The sequence below is a fragment of the Chanodichthys erythropterus genome, chromosome 13 (assembly GCF_024489055.1).
Source record: "Chanodichthys erythropterus isolate Z2021 chromosome 13, ASM2448905v1, whole genome shotgun sequence".
In the NCBI taxonomy this organism is placed as follows: Eukaryota; Metazoa; Chordata; class Actinopteri; order Cypriniformes; family Xenocyprididae; genus Chanodichthys; species Chanodichthys erythropterus.
In genome coordinates this window covers 16,657,632-16,679,664 of record NC_090233.1, presented here as the reverse complement: position 1 = coordinate 16,679,664, position 22,033 = coordinate 16,657,632, and the positions used below count along the sequence as shown (strand labels likewise).

The following is a 22,033-nucleotide window of genomic DNA, read 5'->3' as shown; positions in this document are numbered from 1 at the left end:
GATCACATTTCAAGGTTTAAAAACCTCCTGTATTCAAATTAACAGTTGAATAGGGCTGTCTGTCACTTAAATTTTTTTTTAAATTTAACATGAACTTAGAATTATGAATAGGGGCCGTTCACATAACGCGTCTAAAAACGCGTGGAAGGCGCGGCCGCACCGCTTCTCCTTCTTTCCAAAGCGCTTGCGCTCCCGTGGCATCGGTCGTTGCTATGCAACCATGAACTGAGCTCTCCAAGAGGATCAGGATGTTTCTGCAAAGGATAAATGATTTCTAGCCCTTGCATTAGTTTTACTACGAGATATATTGATGGAGATAAGATATAAAAATCACCTTGTACAGCTATGATCAGCTGTTCGGCTGAGCTTTTGATGTTTTGTTACGGAAAGGCCATAGCTGATCGGTTGATTCTTGTCACACGACCTGCGGTGCGCTTGCGGCATTCTGAGAAGTTGAGAATTGCATGCGCGTCGATCCCATTATGAGCGCGCCTGCCGCGCGGCTACATTTGAAAATAATAACTGACTTGCACGCGGAAAAGACGCAATATGTGAACGGCCCCAAAGAACATCTTAAAGCAAAGCATCACAAGCGTCTTTTGCTTTTCTGTGAGTACAGCTGTTGCTGTGCACTGCGGTGAAAGAAAGCCATGACTTTTCTCACGCGACCATGCAAGAGACTGACATGAGAAATGTTTAAACCTGCTTGCAAGATTCAATGTGTGCCCGAAACACTTACTGAACTAGAGAGCTGATTGAGACACACCATCTACGATAAGTCGTTACACCCCTAATACTTATAGTAATTTAAAAATGTGGTAGCATTGGATCTGGACAGGAAGGATAACTCTAGGAGTTGGAAGGGGTGTGTCGCGATTCTGCCTTTTCACATCACACCTGCGTATCGCGATTTCGGTTTCATATCGCATACCGTTACAGCCCTATAGTCAATAAAATAGTGTTACCATTAGACGCTGGTAAGCCGGTGACAAAATCAAAGGCTATATGAGACCAGGGGTGGGAGGGCAAGGGCAAAGATTTAAGCAGACCAGCGGGAGGTTGATTAGATGCTTTATTACAAGCACAGACTGAACAGGCTAATACAAACTGTCTGACGTCCGTAGCCATAGAAGGCCACCAAAAACGTTGACGGATGGCAGCCAATGTTCTCCCAGATGAGCGCCAAACTTGGATTCGTGACCGCACCGGAAGACATCGGAACGTAAATGCTCAGGAACCCATAGACGATCCGCCAGGCACCCCTCCGGAAATTCCCCCTCTCGGCTGGCCTCTCTCACCCGCTGTTCGATTCCCCACACGAGGGTACCGACCACTCTCCCCTCCGGGAGAATGGTTTCGGTCCGCTCAGACTCGGAACCTTCGAACAGATGAGAGAGAGCGTCAGGTTTAGTGTTTTTAGACCCCGGCCGGTACAAGAGAGTGAAGTTAAAATGTTCGAAGAAAAGTGCCCAGCGAGCCTGTCTAGATGTTAACCTTCTGGCTGAACGGATATATTCCAAATTTTTATGATCCGTCCAGACCAGAAAGAGCTCCGAGGTTCCCTCCAACCAGTGACGCCACTCACCCAGCGCGAGTCTAACCGCCAGCAGCTCCTGATTACCTATGTTGTAATTTCGCTCTGCTGGGTTTAACCGGTGAGAGAAAAAAGCACACGGATGCACTTTACCATCAACGGGGGATTGCTGAGATAAAACGGCGCTTACCCCGACATCAGATGCATCCACTTCCACTATAAATTGCTTAGCCGGATCGGGAATAGAAAGAACAGGCGCAGAGATGAAACAGGAATTTAATTCATCAAAGGCTTCCTGAACTTCTTTATTCCAACGGAAACACACTTTAGAGGAAGTGAGAGCGGTAAGAGGTTTAGCGATCTGACCAAAGTTTCTGATGAAACGCTGATAAAAGTTGGCAAAACCCAGAAATCGCTGAAGCTCTTTACGAGTGTCGGGCACTGGCCATTCGGCGACCGCTTTAACTTTGGCGGGATCGGGACGAATCTCTCCCTTTACAACAGCCGTTGTAAAATCTGGCGAACATGCTGGGTGTGTATCTGCATAGAGGGAGAAAAGATGAGAATGTTATCGAGATACACAAAAACAAACTTGTTAATCATGTCACCCAGCACCTCGTTGACCATGGTTTGGAAGACAGCCGGTGCGTTACAAAGGCCGAACGTAAGAACGCAGTATTCCCAGTGCCCCGATGGTGTATTAAAAGCTGTCTTCCACTCATCGCCCTCTTTGATACGTAACAAGTGTACGTACTAAGACCTTAGCCCCCCATGCAGCCATTCCCCACTGTCTCGCCCTTCCGGTGAGTAGTGTCAAAACGTATGCCACCTTAGATGTTGAAGCGGCGAAGACAAGGGAACACTGCTGCAGAAAGGCCCGGCAGGTGTTGGGGTCGCCGTGTGTGGCTCGCGATCTGCAAGTGCAGTTTTAACAGGTGCAGAAGGGAAACGCTCACCAACCGGAGAAACAATCTGATCTACCCGGGAACTGAGCTCCGTAAATTGTTCAGACAAGAGACGGAAATCTCTGGCAGCTGCACTCAACAGAGATGAATGCTGTTCAATGGCCGCTCCCTGCTGATGAAGTGCGGCGTGCACGGAATCCGAACCCTCTGAACTCGCTGACTCCATCTCTGGCACGCTCATTCTGTCAAAAGGAGTCTCGGAGCCAAATGCAAGTTCACAATGTTTATTTAGAAGAGATAGAGAGAGGGTTAGACAGAGTACAAAAGTCACAATCCACAGAGGAGAGACCACACGTGGCGTCCAACGATGTAATCCACTCTGGTCGGTGACCGGAGAGAAATCCTCACACGAGATGACTGAAGGTATAATCCATACGCTAGACAGAAGGCAAAAAATCACGCCCGACAGAAAAGGAAGCTCACCGGAACCTGGAGGAGACTGGATCTCGCCTAAAGACAAAGCGCACCAGCCACACCGGAAAAACAGGGCAGGGTTCACTTGAGGGCAAGTTCACGTACATCCACAGGCGTGTGAATTCCGGGCATTGACAAGCATCCAGATGCCGGCGACAGAACCTGAGAAGAGTTGAAGTGAGTAAGAACAAAAGCTTCCGACTGGACTGGACAGCGTGACTGTGACCAACCAAGACAATGAGTGCGCGACGAGAGACAGGACAGCATGCTACTTAAAGAGAACAGCTGATGAGACACGACAGGTGAACAATTACCGAAACGAGCAGGAGGGGCTAGTGTACCCGTGAGGAACCGCCACCAACAGGTAAGTAAATAAACATACACACACACACACCATCGATCACCCAGGAGTCCTGACAGTGACATTTTGAAATGTCATGCCAAATATTGGCTCTTTTTGGATTTCATGAGAGCTACACATTACAAAAAAGTTGGGACAAGTGGCAATAAGAGGCCGGAAAAGTTAAATGTACATATAAGGAACAGCTGGATTTGCAACTTATTAGGTCAAATGGCAACATGATTAGGTATAAAAAGAGCCTCTCAGAGTGGCAGTGTCTCTCAGAAGTCAAGATGGGCAGAGGATCACCAATTCCCCCAATGCTGCGGCAAAAAATAGTGGAGCAATATCAGAAAGGAGTTTCTCAGAGAAAAATTGCAACGAGTTTGAAGTTATCATCATCTACAGTGCATAATATCATCCAAAGATTCAGAGAATCTGGAACAATCTCTGTGCGTAAGGGTGAAGGCCGGAAAACCATACTGGATGCCCGTGATCTTCGGGCCCTTAGACAGCACTGCATCACATACAGGAATGCTACTGTAATGGAAATCACAACATGGGCTCAGTAATACTTACAGAAAACCTTGTCGGTGAACACAATCCACCGTGCCATTCGCCGTTGCCGGCTAAAACATATAGGTCAAAAAAGAAGCCATATCTAAACATGATCCAGAAGCGCAGGCGTTTTCTCTGGGCCAAGGCTCATTTAAAATGGCAAAGTGGAAAACTATTCTGTGGTCAGACGAATCAAAATTTGTAATTCTTTTTGGAAAACTGCGACGCCATGTCATCCGGACTAAAGAGGACAAGGACAACCCAAGTTGTTATCAGCGCTCAGTTCAGAAGCCTGCATCTCTGATGGTATGGGGTTGCATGAGTGCGTGCCGCATGGGCAGCTTACACATCTGGAAAGGCACCATCAATGCTGAAAGGTATATCCATGTTCTAGAACAACATATGCTCCCATCCAGACGTTGTCTCTTTTAGGGAAGACCTTGCATTTTCCAACATGACAATGCCAGACCACATACTGCATCAGTTACAACATCATGGCTGCGTAGAAGAAGGATTTGGGTACTGAAATGACCAGCCTGCAGTCCAGATCTTTCACCCATAGAAAACATTTGGTGCATCATAAAGAGGAAGATGTGACAAAAAAGACCTAAGACAGTTGAGCAACTAGAAGCCTGTATTGGACAAGAATGGGACAACATTCCTATTCCTAAACTTGAGCAACTTGTCTCCTCAGTCCCCAGATGTTATAAAAAGAAGAGGGGATGCCACACAGTGGTAAACATGGCCTTGTCCCAACTTTTTTGAGATGTGCTGATGCCAAATTTAAAATCAACTTATTTTTCCCTTAAAATGATACATTTTCTCAGTTTAAACTATTGATATGTCATCTATGTTGTATTCTGAATGAAATATTGTAATTTGAAACTTCCACATCATTGCATTCTGTTTTTATTCACAATTTGTACAGTGTCCTGCAACTTTTTTGGAATCGTGTTTGTATTTTATTGAAGAAAAAAAACAGTATTGCACATCCTGCCCAATGTACTTCAAACAAATGTGCCAATTGAATGCTATGAAAACATACAGTGTTTATTAGACTACCTGTCATAATAAAGAGAGAACACAAATATTTTAGGATTCTATCAAAAACTTGTTTAAAGCTAAAAATGGTATTGCCATTTATTAGAAAAATAACAAACTGAAACAACTAAATAGTTTCTAAAAAAAAAAAAAAAAAACTACTATGAAGTGTTTTACTTTTTCCTGCCTTTCTTGTAAAACTGTAAAATCAAAAATTCATGGATAACAACAATAAATATATTGTACGTTTAGAAATACTGCTGTACATACTGGTGGATTAACCATTACAGAAACATGAAAAATTATTTTAGCACCAATACTGATAGTTTAGGAAAGCAGTGGCACAAACCATACATTGGGTTTCAGATGTCTAATAACTTTAGCACTGTAGGGCGAATTGCCCTAAAGTGGGACACTGCCTAATGTGGGACACCTAAGGTTTAGTGTTTGTAGGTCCCGCATAAATACATGAATGTCAGTGAAACTATAGGTTATCTGAAGCTGTGGTGCCATGTGATCAAAATCACATAACTTCTCAATTGTCCAGTCATATAGACCCTTTTACAGCCCACGTGATCAAATAGTTGCGCGTGCATTTTGGCAACGGAAGTGGTGTTGTTGCCTATTGGTTTTAACGTGTTACCAACTCTGAACGTTTTTCAGGGCTCTCAAGTGTAACGCACTGAGCGTGACAGTCACTCATTTCGGTCTTTTGTCACGCACTCCCACCACACATTGTATTTCTCATGCAGAAAAACTATTTTTCATAATTTAATATGCCGCTACGCCGGGCAGGAATCAAGCGCGTCTCCCCTTGAGTAGCCTGCCACTTATCAGCCAATCAAAAAAAGAAAGAGGCTACACAGTAGCCAATCAGAAAATAGCACTATTGTATCTGGGTAAGATTTAACGCAACAACCAATGAAAAAAAAAGCATATCCTGGAATTGTTCACCATCATCCTCGTTCACCCACAGAGGAAAACACTAGAGCTCTGAGCATCACTTTGAGCACAGAGCAAGTCATGATCTCATATTTTAATGTTACAACAAATTCACAGCTTGTTTGACACAAACAATGACAACTTGACTGCTGTTAGAGAATGTTTCCCAGATAATCAGCATCAGTTTTTCATGAGTGTCTGAACTTAGTCAACAGTTTTACAGCCTGTTCACTGAAAACACATGCTCAGTAGTCTAGACCTAGTTATATTTTCGTTATCACACGATGACTGACATTTTGTCACATTAAACATCTCTCTCTCCAAATAGGCTTAATAATTTTATTTGCACTAAATAAATTATTGTGTATTACATCGTCAATGTTATTGGTCACTTTAAAAATCATGTCATGTTGTTGGATATTTGTTATTCTTGCCTGTCTTTAAAACTTGAGAGCCCTGGTTTATGTATATATATCTGGCCACTGTATTTGGCCATCTGCTAACGTCTTCTATCCACTCGACTACACGGATCTGATAGCCGGATACCATTTGATAAAGTCAACTTTTTAAAATAACTTTATCTGTCTGTGTTGCTTAATCCGCTCGCGAAGCTGTAGATATATCACTTTCGGAGTTGCTAACACGTTAGAACCTATGGGGAACAACACCACTTCCGTTGCCAAAATGTGCGCGCATACATCATACATCATTGTGTACAAACAGTAAAAGGGTCTATATGAGACTGTAGCAATCATCAAAAAGGAAGGACCTTGTGTGAAAGCCACCCGGAGGTCAATGACATAGAGTTTTGACAAACTTGACATTAAGGAGTATAAATTAATTTTAAACAAAAAAAATCATGATATCTTTTGGCCTAATGTGCTTATGAAATGTATGTCCATCAAAAATACTATAACAATGTATGTGTAAACTATATATTTTATATTTTTATCAAATTTCCTACTGTCCCACTTTAGGAAATATGGTTTCAAAAAGTGGGACAGTATGATTGCCTAATGTGGGACAGTACTTTAGTCAGTCAAAAATGTGTGGTGGGGCATGGTTTGTGGGACAAAAATGGTTATTTACAGTTTTAGTGTTGTTATGCAATAATAGAATGATTGTGTGTGTTTGTTGTTTAGTGAAATAGAAAACATTAGGCCAAATAAACATTTATGCAGTTCGCAGCACTTGACTTGACTCAATGTTAAATCCAGCCTAAAGTATGTTCAATGCTTTTTTTAATTTATTTTTTGCAGGTTGCAAGATTTTATATTTTGCCTTCAAATAAGCCTAGGCTATATGTTGAAGAGAACAGTAAAGAATTCTGACTGCATTTAATTATTTTCTATATATAACATAACATAGCCTATGAAAATAGTTGCCTAATGTCTTTACAATAAATGCACCAAAACTATCATATTGTATTATTTTTCTGATGATGTTCAATTATCAATCAATCCATCCATAACCAAGAAGAGAATTACTAACTTAAGAAGATTTTTACTATTCTGCATGAATAAAATGATTTTGGCCTTTTATAATAGACTTTGGCCTTTTCATAGACCTTTTATTATTATTATTATCATTATTATCATCATTATTATCATTATTCTTATTTTCATCATCAGATTTTGGCCTTTTATCATAGAATTTTCAGTGTCCCACATTAGGGACACAACTGTCCCACATTAGGAAGCACCAGATTTTTTTAGACGACTTGCACTAAGAACACTAATATGTCTATAATTTCTTTTATGAATGTGTTATCTCCATTTTCTCTTTTGATTTGATTAGGAGACATCCTGGGTTTTTTAAAATGGTATTGTGTGTGAATTTAATGTTTTGGCTACAAATTGCAATATGTCACAGAAGTCTGAAATGCAAAAAATGTCCCACATTAGGGCAATTCACCCTATATAGTGAATATAGTTTAAATCACTACACTACATTAAAAATTAAGATGGTAATAAAGATAATAAAGAAAAACACAAACTCACTGTTAACCAACAAGCAAGATAAATGTTTTGCAGGAACAAGCACATTCACTTCGGACACAATCACCTCTTACTGTCATTTCTTTTTCCTGTGAAGGCTTTAAGAAACGTCTTACATTAATATTCAATTACATGTTGTTATCCCTTTACAGTTACTATGCTCATAAAATACTTGAATGGAATGTTGATATTTAAATCTAAATTTAACTTTAAACAACATATATTTCAGCAAAATCAATATTTTTGCGCTGAATATAAATTGTCTCTCTCTTTCCCACATTCCGGCGCTCATTCTGTAAAGTTTTAAGTTTAATGCAGACTGTCAGGACGAGCCTTTATGCAAAATGTAAATGCTTGCGTGAATTTGTAACATTTATAGAATAGGGATATAGACGTAGAATTAACATTTTGTGCCATTATGCTAATGAATTAGCTTGAAGCTTAAAATAAAGAATTCTCAAGTTTTTATCAGCTTTGATCACGGGGCTTTCCCGCAGCTGCTCAATCTGTTTCCCTCAATAGATGCATTTTGCATTTTTAGATGCAAAAGATGCATTTTGTCCATAGAAATGCATTATTCAGTGCTGTAATTTGACGCGACTGGCGGAAGTCTTCCGTGCACGGTGGGCAGACCCAACTTATCGATAATGAGAATTGATTTTACAAATGATTTTACTCTGGCCATCTTTGGCACTGTTCATTTTTTTTTTTTTATTTTTTTTTTTTAAGAAAATTCAATTCACATTTATTTGTATTGCGCTTTTCACAACATAGTTTCAAAGCAGCTTTACAGATAATGCATGTGTCTTCATTACAGTTTAGAGTGATTTGTTATCAGAGGAGACTGAAAGCAGTCATTTTGTAGAATTACTGGTCAATTTGTAAATTTACCAATTCAGTGACTATTTTGCACATTTGCTGTAACTCTGCATAATAGTTAATTTTTTTCCCCAAATAAACTGTACATTTATTACGGTCCATTACATACATTTAATAGGTACCAATAGCTGTACCAATTTAATAATATTATTTATTATCAACACTGCTTGTTTGGTGGTGGGTTCCAAAATGCCACGACCGCTGTCCATTGTATATGATGTATAAGTATCTGTGTCAGCTTACATTACATTTTGCATTTGTGTAGTAGGAGGGGGTGTCTGTCTGACGTTTTGCAACCCGGACAGTTGTCACCATATTCCACTGAAGTACACATGGATTGTGTGATGATACAATTATTTGAAATGAGGGTTTGCATTTTATTACATTTTATTTTGGTGATAACTCTCACTGCTGTGCTGTGTTTGCTTGTTGCATTTCTAAGGCTGCTGCTTCTTAAAAGGTTAGTTCAACCTATAATGAAAATTCTGTCATCATATACTCACCTCATGTCGTTCCAAACCCGTAACACTTATCTGACTACACGGACATGCTCTGGTTTTGTTCAGTGCTCCTGTCACAGATGAATGGGAAGGACTTGTCCTCTGCGGGGTGACGTCAGAAGAGCATGAGGCGTGTGGTGACGTCTCACTCGTGCCGAGGGGGCGTGTGCTCGCCCGAGTAAATGCAAACAGCACTCGGACTTTTCCATTATTCCTCTGCTGGTATCTGACGTTCAGCGCTCGCGCAGCCGGACTACAACCGGCTGAATACAGAACAACTGTACGGAGCATTTAAACGCGAGTCGATTTAGTACAGTTCTGTATCTTTTTATCTATTTCATTATTTATTGTATGCGACCTGCGCGATTCGTCCGTATTATTCGTGAATGTTAAGCTCTCGTGAGCCCAAGGACATAGACTGAGCACTAGCAGTGCATGACAAGAATATCACCTGAGGAATAGCCTACAAGGAAACATCAGAAAGACTGGATAAAAAAGAGGATTACTGATACGCAGGAATACCACGGCTTTTGTGTCAAATCATACTAAGACATTGCGACGTTTATTCCGCTATTTTCTTCAGTCATAATGCCGAGTATACGACAGTCGTACACGGTCACTGTCCCAGAGGAACCGCCGGCTTCAGCTTTCCCCTTTATCAAACAGGATATGCGCAGAAAAAGTCCGACGATGTCTCGCTCTATGCTGGTGTCCACCTTTGTGGGTCTTCTTATTAACCAGGCAAAGGTAAGCCTAACTCACAGCTCATAAGTTATCATCTCCACTTTATGTATACTGCGTCTAAAATAGAGGTGAACACTCAATAGTACAAGCTCACAAATTCTTAAACGCCTCATTGCTTTTGTAGTCATGCAGACTATTACTTAACATGTCAACTGTTTCCACAACCTTTTTCATACCTCAGATGGTTTGATTGCAGATCATAGTGTAAAATCACTGTGAATCAGATTTGCTTATTTTCTGAAAATCAAATCCCCACACTCATATTGTTGGGGCTTTGTGAACTTCATTACACTAAAGTGAGCATGGAAGCAAAATACGTCCTCACAATATTGAATTGTTTTTGATATTGTTTACGTTAGTAAATGGTGGGTAGGGATATCAACACAGCTGTTTTGCAGTTTAGAAACCCCTGAGATAAACATGACAACAGATTTTAGAAAAGTACAAAATATTAAATATAGGCAAAAACTGCTCGACCAAAGAGAGACAATAACAAAGAGAGACATCCTAAATGTGCTGGGGGTACTGAGTCTAATTGATGGAGATGTGAGAAAATGTAATACGCACCTGAATAATAAGCAACAGTTGCATGCCATCTTTGCGCATATGAAGGCAATTGAAATAAATTGAGTATTTTCTTCTGAAATAAAAAATATGTACGTTAAGTATTTGACTTGTTTCCCAATGCGTCCCAGACATCCCAATAGAAGCACATGTTACAGATGCTGACTGCTATCTCTGACCTTGCCAAGTGCCCAGCCTTCTCGCGTCCTGAAATGTCAGCTTTACTTCAGTGTGTTTTCAAATTCATAATGCTGTTTCATAAGGAAGCGTTACTTTGTTCGCGTCGGTATCACTGCCTATAGTATATAAATGATGTAAATGTTCGTAGCGAGGACTGTTACGTAACGCCACACATAGTTTAGTTGCGTTTTAAGCCCCTGGCTTTGCATTGAGCGACTGACGCCATCTACCTGCGCAGCTGTTGCGTCGCGCTGAGGAGGCGGCGCATTATTCATTGAGAAGTCAGAAAACCATTTAAGAACTGTTAATTAGAGTGTAAATTAAAACGGATGATACTGAGTCATCTGTTATGTAGTTCAGGCTACATAACTTAGAGGTATGTGCATGCTACCATCTCATTGTGCAGTATACGTTAGATCGTTCTAAATTACAAATTTGGGCCATATTTAGTCCAGAAAGGCAAAGTGTTAGAATGTCTATGTCAGTTTTTCTGTGCCAGATTTGTGCTGGGCTACATATTCATACTAAAATACTCTCAATACTGAGCTAGATTTCATACATGCTGTTGTCATGTAGTGAATATAGCACATAGATATTTTATTTATGACCCCCTTTTTAAATTATGCTTTACATTTTTATGTACGAGTAAAAAGAAATGATTGAAATATCTTGAAAATATTGTCTTTTTATTAATCTTTTTACCCAATATTAGTGTACTGTTAGATGTTAAATAGTACTATAAAATGTAGTGTGTGTGTGTGTGTGTGTGTGAGAATCCATTTAAAACAGTTCTGTCCAAGGGCCATAACATCAATTATTAGAGTGGCAATGACCACATTTCCCAGTGTAACCAGTGTTTGTTATGCAACAAAGAAAAATCAGAACGTTATGTAATATTCAGGTACAAATGGACTTCTAAGTAAGCAATGCCTTTCTGAAGGAATGTGTCTTACTCTTATCTGTGTATCTAGTGATTACATTCCAAGAATTGCCAAAGGTCTTGTTCTTCACATGCTTGTGACCTTACACAAAATCTCTCTCCTGCCCATCTAGATTGTCAATCATTTTCAAGATAACTGTGTAATGAAATGTCGTGGCTTATCATCAACATTGATGGTTGAGTTTGAGTTAAGGCGGCCAGATGTCCCATTTCTGATGAGACAGTTTTTTCCAGGTTTCTCAACTAGTCCAAAATGTGTCCTTTATTTTAGAACAGAATTCACAGAAATATAGGACAAATTTGAGCTACTATAAACTGTTTACAAATGTGTCTAAAATAATCAAGGACACAAATAAAGGATGTTGAATAGATACATAAATGCAGGTTAAGATAATAAAGAGCTGAGCCTCAGGAGTCTGCTTGAATAAAATGTCTCAGTATGTGCTTGTGACGAGCCTTTTGGCTGCAGAGCACAGTGAGTTCTTATGCTGGTGGCTTCCAGAAACTAAGGTCAGGACACTGTGTTCCTACTCGCTCGCTTTTAACTCAAGCCAGCCAATTAGCTCACAGCCCTCCGAAGATCTTTGAAGAGACAGCCAGTGTGAGATCCTGCTGCCCTCTTGTTACCCAATCGCTTTCGAGGCAGAACTCCTTACACTTGCCGTACCCATGGCTGCTGCTGGGTGCTGGCTGTTGTCATACCAATCTGTTTGGTTTAAGGGCTGGGTGTGAAAGCCAGAGGCCTTGGACCATCTGTTCCCCCTCTCTCATTTTCTTTGGGGAAGAAAAATCTCATCAGATGTTTGGATGAATAAATGAATAAGAGAAAAACTCCTGGGATAAGTCACAGCTGAACATGTTTGAACCTGATGTATCTATCCTCAGAGGTGCTAATAGAAGGTGTTTGATTAGTGCACTTCATTACTTTTAATTGAAGTGTATTCTGATATGTTCGAACATATTGTGACAGTGATGGTATTTAGATATATACTATGGTACTGAATGATTACTTTATTCATAAACAATAGCATTTACTTCCAGATATACCAAGAAAACCATCATAATAACATGATGCTGTTTAGTAGTGGTCCATGGTTCAAATAGTACTAAAATAATGTTTTTTTGTGAATTCAATTCACCTTTATTTTCAGTTTTCACCTCTTACTGTAATCGGTTTGTCAGATTTATGCCACTATTCTGTATGTGTAATGTGTGAATGTGTGTATGGATGAATTGTTGTTGACTATTTGTATGTGAGCAACCATGCATAGTGTCATCAGTGTACAATATGTGATGCACTCAACATGCTATACGGTTCTGTCACACACTGTACAGTCAGTGACTCATCCGTAGAGAGCATACCAATACCACAATCCTTAGCTTTTGAAATATTTCAAGCAGTGTTATTTTAGTATTATTTATATACTATTATAACATATATTTATTTTGAATTAGCTTTTCATTTGAATATTTTCAAGTTTTTCATCTAATATTCATATTATTTTAATTGATTTTCAATAGATTTAATTTTAGTTAGCATAACTCTAATTTCAAGGCTGCCTAACACAACAGCAACTTTCATATTTTGAATCTCAGTCACTCAGACACACACTTTCAAGGCTGCCTAACACAACAGCAACTTTCATATTTTGAATCTCAGTCACTCAGACACACACTTTCTCAAACACTCACAGACTTCAAAATCACCTGTTTGAGGAGATGTTTGCAACTTCTTCGAGTACTGCCAAGCATCACTGTCACTATTGTAACATCACATAGTTAACACCGCAATCAGTGAATGACGCACATGAAAGTTAGCACTGCTATTCCAGGCCTTGATATCACTGATTCGGAGTGTGTCAGTTTCATGCGTGAGATTCAAACTGCTGACACATTGTTCGTGATCTCTGGAGTGCTCTGTATTATGTCATGGTCAGCAGGCTGAGCACTTGAGAATATCATCATCATCTTCCCAGCTGTCTGAATTTTGATCACTTATCACTTACAGTAAAACTGACCAAACAGTGATGATTCATCCCTAGTAGAATAAATTACTTTTTTTGTTGTGGTGTGGCAGATGGGCATAATTTGTTTGTGTCAAGTCTTCAGCAGCAGGGCTCTCTGTCTAAATCTGCTAATATGCCATTTAATAACCCAGAGAGAGCCCTTTAGTCAGCTCACACACATTTGACCTCGAAACTGAATAATAGTACTGACAAAAATAATACTGTAAAGACTCATTATACAATACAGACATGTACAGTATTTAATTTTTTACAATCAAAAACACTTTTATTTTAATTTTTCTATTAGACATGCCTCTATTAGACATATCTCTCTTCTTAAACATGCACTTTCACTTCACTGTGAGTATCTGTGCCAAACAAATTATGTGGCCTGAGTGAGTCATGTGTGTTAGTTATATTTAAATTTATTAAAACATTTTTCATTGTAACTCAAATGACAGTTGATTCAAAGGTTATCTTAGAAAGCTCACTAACCTTTTTGAACTTTTTCTTTTCTTTTTGCTGTTTTTCTCTTGTAGAACTCAAAGAATGCTCAGGGTCTGGTGGGCCTCAGGAATCTAGGAAATACTGTAAGTATTTCTCATTAATGCATGGTTCCATTTATTGTTTGTGCAAAAATAAAAATTGTCAATATTTACTCACCTTCATGCCAATGCAAACTCGAAAGACTTCCATCTGTGGAACATAAAAGATGTTTTGAAGAACTGAATATGTGCATGTTTTTGTGTGCACTGTTCCTTTAAAGTTGGCATGACATGAAAATTCACTTCATGTACTGTATGTTTCATTAAAAAAAAAATTGACTTCTTAATTTTTAATCTTTTTCTATAATCCTTTACACATGGATGTATGTCAGAAATGGAAAAAGAAAATCTGTCGCTACTTCTGTTTTGTTATGACTTTAAATATTTCAGAGGAATGCAGAGTAGCCATCTAATTCTCCTTTTGTTGTATGTGTCTCTGCAGTGTTTCATGAACTCCATTCTGCAATGCCTAAGCAACACTCATGACCTGAGGGACTACTGTCTGCGTAACTCGCACCGCACTGACCTCAACAACAACTGCAGGGCCAAAGCTGCGCTGATGGAGGGTAAGTGATACATTTACCAGTTCATATAGTAGAGCATTAGTTTTTATCATGCATATCAGGCAGCCTTTGGGTCCTGTGTCTTAGTCAAATGCCTGCATACAGTATGTGTGTGTTTCTCTTTTCAGAGTTTGCCAAACTCACTCAGACTCTTTGGACATCAGCTAGCAGTGAGGCGATCAGCCCTTCTGACTTCAAAATGCAGATCCAGAAATATGCCCCTCGATTCGTTGGTTACAAGTAAGTTACAGCTACAGTAAAATATTTTGTATCATGCTAACCTCATATTGTACTTGTATTCTTCAAGTAGTTTTGAACCAGCTGAAACTCCCTCCTAAAATATACTTTCTTTCCTTTCTGTTTTCTGTCTTATAGTCAGCAGGATGCTCAGGAGTTCTTGCGGTTTCTCCTGGATGGACTCCATAATGAAGTAAACAGAGTGATAGTGAAACCAAGAGCATCCATGGAGGACTTTGATCACCTCTCGTACGTAGAAACACCTGCTTTCTAAAAACCTTCTGAGCTGTCTCCACATAGTGTAACATTATGAGGAATCATGGGCACCCTCCCATCATGTTTGTTGTTTCAACAATATCAGTGTTTGTTCTTTCAAAATTAGCAATATGTCAAAATTAGGATGTTTTAAAATTAGCCAACTTATAAGACCTCATTTTTGACAAATTCTATGGCAGCATCCCATGTATTGTTCACAGTGAAGGCAATCCCAGAATGCACTGTGTCATGTAAGCTCGGCGAAAAAAGTGATCAAGATTTGTTAGAAGGATTTTTTATAAAGAAATTAATACTTTCATTCAGCAAGGATGCATTAAATTGCAGTAAAGGCATTTATAATGTTACAAAATAATAGTATTTCAAAGAAATGCTGTTCATTTGAACTTTCTATTCATCAGAAAAAATTGAAAAAATGTATCACAGTTTCCACAAAAATGTTAAGCAGCACAACTGTTTTCACCATTGATCATAATAAGAAATGTTTCTTGAACACCAGATCAGCATATAAGAATGATATCTGAAGGATCATGTGTTTCTTAATTGAAAATAATTATAAATTGTAATAATATTTCACAATATAACCATTTTTCCTGTATTTTGATCATATAAATCCAGCCTTGGTGAGCATAAGAGACTTGCAGAGCACTATTTGTGTGGAGCATGAAGTTGATGCTTACGTAGAATGTTTCTGTATGGGGGTCGAGGGAGCTCATTAGGTTTTGGTTTAGAGTCCCTGACAGAATAATCTCTGCACTGAAATTTTACCCATGGCCTCAGGAAAGCTAATAATGTATTTCTAAACAGATTTAGACAGGATTGGCCCCTGAGAACATATTAATACTGCTTTATTACAGTTTTGTGCTGGAATATGATGTGGTGATTGATCTAACAGATGAATCACCTGTGGTGTGTGGTTTAACTGTTGCAATCTGAGAGTAACAGTGAGCAGTCTGTCTGGGGTCTTAAATTAAATGTGTTTTATCTACAGGGATGACGAGAAAGGCAAGAGAATGTGGAACAAGTACCTGGAGAGTGAGGACAGTAAAGTAGTCGGTGAGTTGACCTGCTATATTGACACTGGCAACAGTCTTACTGTGTGTGTGTTCCGTGCTCTGGTTTTAAAGTGTTTTTGTTGGGTTTTTTTTCACAGATCTGTTTGTTGGTCAGCTGAAAAGCTCGTTGACGTGCAGTGAGTGTGGCTTCTGCTCAACTGTGTTTGATCCGTTCTGGGATCTATCCTTGCCTATCACCAAGGTTAATATAAAGACTGGTACACTCAAATACAAGCTTATTGACATGGCTGCATGTTTGTGTTAATGTATGTGTTTCATGTTGTTGTTGTTGTTGTTGTTGTTTTTCGTTTCCTCAGACTTCAGGAGAAGTGAGTTTGATCGATTGCCTTCGACTTTTCACCAAGGAGGATGTGCTAGATGGGAATGAGAGACCAGTAAGTATACATTTTACTAATTTAAGACAGTTTTTAATTGTATGGAAGCAAGAACATCTGACTGTCTGTACTAAGGAGTTTAAGTGATCAATGTTATACATTTACTTATTTGATTAGTTATATTTCTTATTAATTTTACATCATAAACTCCCTTTGTTTAAAGTTTTTTTTAATGTGGTCTATACACAGTATATGGTAATATTTTACAATAAAATCCCAGTAAAAGGGATAGTTCACCAAAAAATAATGTTCTGTTGAACATAAAAACAGATATTGTACAGAATGTAATCAAACAGTTGACAGTAGCCATTGACTTCCATAGTAGGATAAAAATACTATGGAAGTCAATGGCTTACATCAACTGTCTGGTTACCAACATTCTTTAAAATATCTTCTTTTGTGTTCAACAGAAGATAGAAACATACAGGTTTCAAACAACATGAGGTCACACCCATATGTTGTTTGAAACCTGTATGGGTTTCTATAAATGATGACGAAATGCTCATTAAAGGGATAGTTCTCCCAAAAGTGAAAAACACATTTGTTACAATATTTCTAAATCTTTAACATTAGTTAATAAAAATACAAATGTTTATTGCTAGTTAATGTTAACTTGGTTCATTAAGTAATATAAATGGATCACTTTGAATTTTTATAATGTATTTGTAAAAGTTAAAATTAACATTAACTGAGATTAATAAATTTATTTTTCATTGTGAGTTCATGTTAATTCATGTAGATGTAGTTAGTTAAGTAATGTAGTATATATATAATATCTGTATATATATTAGACATATCCTAACCACCTCTCTTTTTTCATGCAGACATGCCACAGGTGTAAAACCAGGCGGAAATGCACGAAAAAATTCACTATTCAGAAATTTCCTAAAATCTTGGTGCTTCGTATCCTTTTTAAACAAAACCACAATACAAAGAATTGCATTTTTTATTAATGTTGTGTATTGATGAATTAAATATCATTAAGTTACGTATTGGATAAAAAGCGGCATGCATTTGTTTGCACTTGACTCTTTACTATCTCAGATCTGAAGCGTTTCTCTGAGTGTCGAGTGAGAACCAGCAAACTCTCTACCTTTGTAAACTTCCCCCTCAAAGAGCTGGACCTCAGGGAATTTGCCTCTGATAACAGTGGTGAGTTTTGCTTCATCATTTATTACATCTGTATTCTGTACAGTTGTTTGAGCAATGCGGATTTTACTGTAGCTCCAGGATAATTGTGTTTAATTGTTGTTGTTTCTCTTCTCTCTTTACTATTCTCTACTCACAGTAAATGCAGTCTATAATCTGTATGCTGTGTCCAATCACACTGGTACATCTTTGGGTGGCCATTATACAGCATATTGCCGCAGTCCCTGTACAGGAGAATGGTACACGTACAATGACTCCAGGTAATTAGACATGACAAAATGTCTAAAAAAAAAAGGTTTGTGCAGTCAGATTATAACGGAGTCATTCCTACAGTTTGGTGGATTTTATGTTCCCTTGAAAAAAAATAAGTCAAGTCATATTTATTTATTTAGCAATTTATACAATATAGATTTCAAAAGCAGCTTTACAGTGATAATAGAAAAAGTATGCATTTTGGCTGTTGTATGGCTGAAGTCTGTTCATTGTTGATTCAGTTCTGCTGTAAAGATCATCAATTATTAAATTAGTTAATTTCATCTATACTTCATATTATACATAAAATGTTATTCAACTTTAATGCCACATGGTCTACCATACATAGATGTACCCCAATTAACACAATTTCATAATGATAAACACCTAAGAATATTGTCTTTACAAAACAACTTTTTGAAGCACCGGCCTGACAATCATGTTTTCTCAATTTCACTTTGAAATAACATATATATTTCTCAATTAGCCATTTTAAGTATTAGTAAATATATTTACTTATTCTCTTTGACATAAAATACAATTTATTGTGAAGCATATTTTTTTTATGTGTAAAACCATTACATTAGTTTATGTCCCTCAAACTCCAGTCCACCATATTTGCCCTTTAAAATCTTAAGCGTACGCCTTAAATCGCATGACTTGCTTGAAGTAATGTAATTTTTTGGAGGGAAAGCAACTTCAAGAACAAATTAAGAATCAGTATTAAACTTTTATCTCTTTTCCTCATTTATTAAGTGACATATCTAATAGCGTAAAACATAAACATAAAATGTTTATTTTTAAATAGATTTTATATATCTGTTAAAATTCTTCCTAAATCTTAATCTTCTGCTAGCATGTTCTGTCCTATCTATTAATGGGCTTTATTAGCTTAGAACATCCACCCTGTTACACATTGCTTTGTAAATATGTCATGTAACAGGATGGACAAATGCTATAGAATGTGAATGTGAAATTTGAAATATTTGGTTAGGATTATTACTGTAGGTTGTACTACCCTGAGCTTGAACAGTGTGTTTTTATGATAGACAGACATTTTCTCCCTCTGACAAGACTTAAGAATTATTAAATTATAAAAAATGTTTTCAACAAACTTTCTCAGTTAAAAAATCCACCAAACTGTAGGAATGACCCAACTAAGCATATGCATTACTGTTTTAGTCTTATTTACCTAACATAGATCTGTAGTTTACAGCATTGTAGGCTATAATGTAATTAGTATGTGTAGTGACTACAAAATGTATTTGGACATATACAAGATATTATATTATATTATATTATATTTTTTTATATTATAATAATTATATTATTATTTGTTTAACATATATTTTGTTATTACCATATATTTTATTTAAAAAATACACTGAAAACAGTAATATTGTGAAATATTATTACAATTTAAAATAACTTCAAAATAAATTGTCTCTATTTCAGGGTGAGCCCCATGTCATCCAGCCAGGTGCGCAGCAGCGATGCATATGTGCTGTTCTATGAATCGGCGACCTCTTCACGCATGTGATTAAGCCTGAAACGGACAAGCCTTGGATAAAATAAACCTTTTGCTGCTGTTGCACTACATATTGGTCAGGGTCTACATGCTTGGAGTACCATAGGACTTTATCCCAGGCCTATTAACCAAGGCCAAACACACACTGGAATTAAATTATGGTCGTGTCTTGTGAAGTGGAATGAAGCCTGTGATGAGTGTTTGGTCTAAGCCCAGATTGAGCTTCACTGTAAGGGCTCCTCCATCCATCACTCCCCTTGAAAGAGGCTGCTAGTCTGGGGATGGATTTAACAAACTGAAACAGACAAAGACAGACAGAGAAACATGAACTACTACCTCTCTTGAATGAGCAGGACTGTGTGTTTGTGTGTGTGTGTGTGTGTGTGTGTACTTGTTTTTGTGAAATATCAGGACACAAATGTGTATAATGACATGGGTATGACATAGGTATTACAAAAAGAGGTGAAATATGAGGACATTCAGCATGTCCCCACTTTTCAAAAGGCTTATAAATCACACAGAATGAGTTTTTGTGAGAAAGTAAAAGTGTGCACAGTTTCCTGTGAGGGTTAGGTTTAGGGGTAGGGGTAGTGTAGGGGGATAGAAAATACGGTTTGTACAGTATAAAAACCATTATGCCTATGGAATGTCCCCACATTTCACAAAAACAAGTATGTGTGTGTGTGTGTGTGTGTGTGTGTGTGTGTGTGTGTGTGTGTGTGTGTGTGTGTGTGTGTGTGTGTGTGTGTGTGTGTGTGTGTGTGTGTGTGTGTGTGTGTGTGTGTGTGTGTGTGTGTGTGTGTGTGTGTGTACTTGTCAGTCTCCAGACTGATAATGTAGGACTCTATGCACTGTGTAACTGGAGCCGTCCGGGTCTACAAGCAGTCACTACGACTCAAACAATCTCCATCCTTTATTTAATTTATTAACATGAGTTCAATGTTTTACTTAATTTCAAAACTAATTACTACTAATTTAAACAAGAGGTCGTCTTGCTAAGAGAAAATATAGGTCAACAGTGTAAATGATGCTTGGATTGTTCAGTGGATCGTTTACTATTTCAAACAGATATGTTTCTTCAAGCTATGTCTCTGCTTTGCTTGATTTGCTTATTTTCAACAGAATATGCACATTAGAAGGGCTTAGTTTTACACTAATGCATGACTGTGCCCTTTTCCAAAAACCCTCACCATTACAGAGAAGATTGTATGACTGCCCCCTGGTGGCCGGGAAATGTAAAACCGAAAATAAAAACTATGGACCCACAGTTTCCACATTTCCAGTTATGAACATCATACTTTTTTAATATTGTTTTTTTTTTTTTTTTTTTTCTAATGTACTTATATCACTATACAATGTGCTATATTACCTTAGCATTGAATTACAGAAAACCGGTTAACACCACTGCAAGTTTCTTTTGGGAAGTCATAGAAATGCTATAATTTTTTTTCTTTTGCTATTGGAGCAAATGGGAATGGAAAAAAAATATATATTGTATTTTATGTTCACCACTATAGAAGTTTACCCAACTATGATGACTTCTGCTTCTGAGAACCCTGGAAATGTGTAAAGGGTCCATGGAAATCCATCTCCAGAAGAATACAAAGTATTCCCTCTTTAGGCTCTTTCTCCGACTCAATGTTTTCCTGCAGGGGCAATGCCAGATTTGAAAGAGGCCTTAATATGTTTTTCTCATTCTGTCAGGGACTACAATATTCACTTTTATTTGTGAAAAGGTCTTCATTAAACAGAAAGCCACCAGGAGGGCTTATGTTTGTGTATATGTGTGTATGTGTGCGCCTTTATGTATTATTTCTCTATTTATGAAGTGAATGTTGTGAATGTAGCTTATCATTGTGCTTGAACCAGACAATGTTTTTTTCTACTGAGAGATTTTAAATGAGTGGTAATATTGTGTCTGAAATGTGACTGTAGTATACTGCATATCAAGAGCTCTTGGCTTTTTAAAAGAAGTAAATATGAATAAAACATGAGTAATTGTGAAGTGTCTGCATTACTTCATTTGAATAAGTGTATAGTGATCGGCATAGCTGCGCGGCCTATGGCGACAAAGCGCGCGAATATTCCCGCCGAAATGGGCGGGGTATAGGGCTATATAAGCAGGCGTTTCGCCATAGGATTTCAGTGTTTTCTCCTTCAGCGACGACATCTACTTCTCTTCGCTGATCTCCGCCTGAAGCCGAAGAAGCTCGCCGCCTTCTGCTCTCGCCGCCGTCTGAAGAGGCTCCCGCAGCGGACTCGCCTGGACTCGCCGGTGGAAGAAAGCGCCGGCGCCCTCGCGGACTGCAGCTTCTAGCGCCGTCGCCGAGCCGCCGCTTCCCGCTTCCGGCCGCTTCCTGTGTGTTCCCTGCCGCCATCCGGCGCGCCGCCTGAGAGCTTCATCCGCGGCTTAAACGTCGCTCTAAAAGAGC

The 22,033-nt window shown here is 38.4% G+C and overlaps 1 protein-coding gene and 1 long non-coding RNA gene across 3 annotated transcripts; one reads left to right on the top strand and one right to left on the bottom strand.

The window, feature by feature from the left end:
• Window positions 1-286: 286 nt before the first annotated feature.
• On the bottom strand, window positions 287-11,519 carry LOC137034687 (uncharacterized). The gene is made up of 3 exons (XR_010896967.1): window positions 10,658-11,519; window positions 10,482-10,554; window positions 287-1,378 (listed from the first exon to the last, which is right to left on the bottom strand). It is a non-coding gene; the product is annotated as an uncharacterized lncRNA (long non-coding RNA).
• On the top strand, window positions 9,037-21,592 carry usp2b (ubiquitin specific peptidase 2b). Of its 2 annotated transcripts, none has more exons than XM_067407810.1 (12): window positions 9,037-9,917; window positions 14,144-14,194; window positions 14,592-14,715; window positions 14,841-14,952; window positions 15,088-15,198; window positions 16,214-16,278; window positions 16,376-16,479; window positions 16,595-16,672; window positions 17,497-17,575; window positions 17,717-17,824; window positions 17,961-18,116; window positions 19,529-21,592. In XM_067407810.1, exons 1-11 carry the CDS (start codon window positions 9,759-9,761, stop codon window positions 18,083-18,085), a joined length of 1,116 nt encoding a protein of 371 aa, XP_067263911.1. In that variant the 5' UTR covers window positions 9,037-9,758; the 3' UTR covers window positions 18,086-18,116; window positions 19,529-21,592. The 2 variants fall into 2 exon arrangements, with proteins under 2 accessions (XP_067263911.1, XP_067263910.1); XM_067407809.1 differs by having other exon boundaries at window positions 9,043-9,917; window positions 17,961-18,081; window positions 19,529-21,588.
• Window positions 21,593-22,033: the final 441 nt, after the last annotated feature.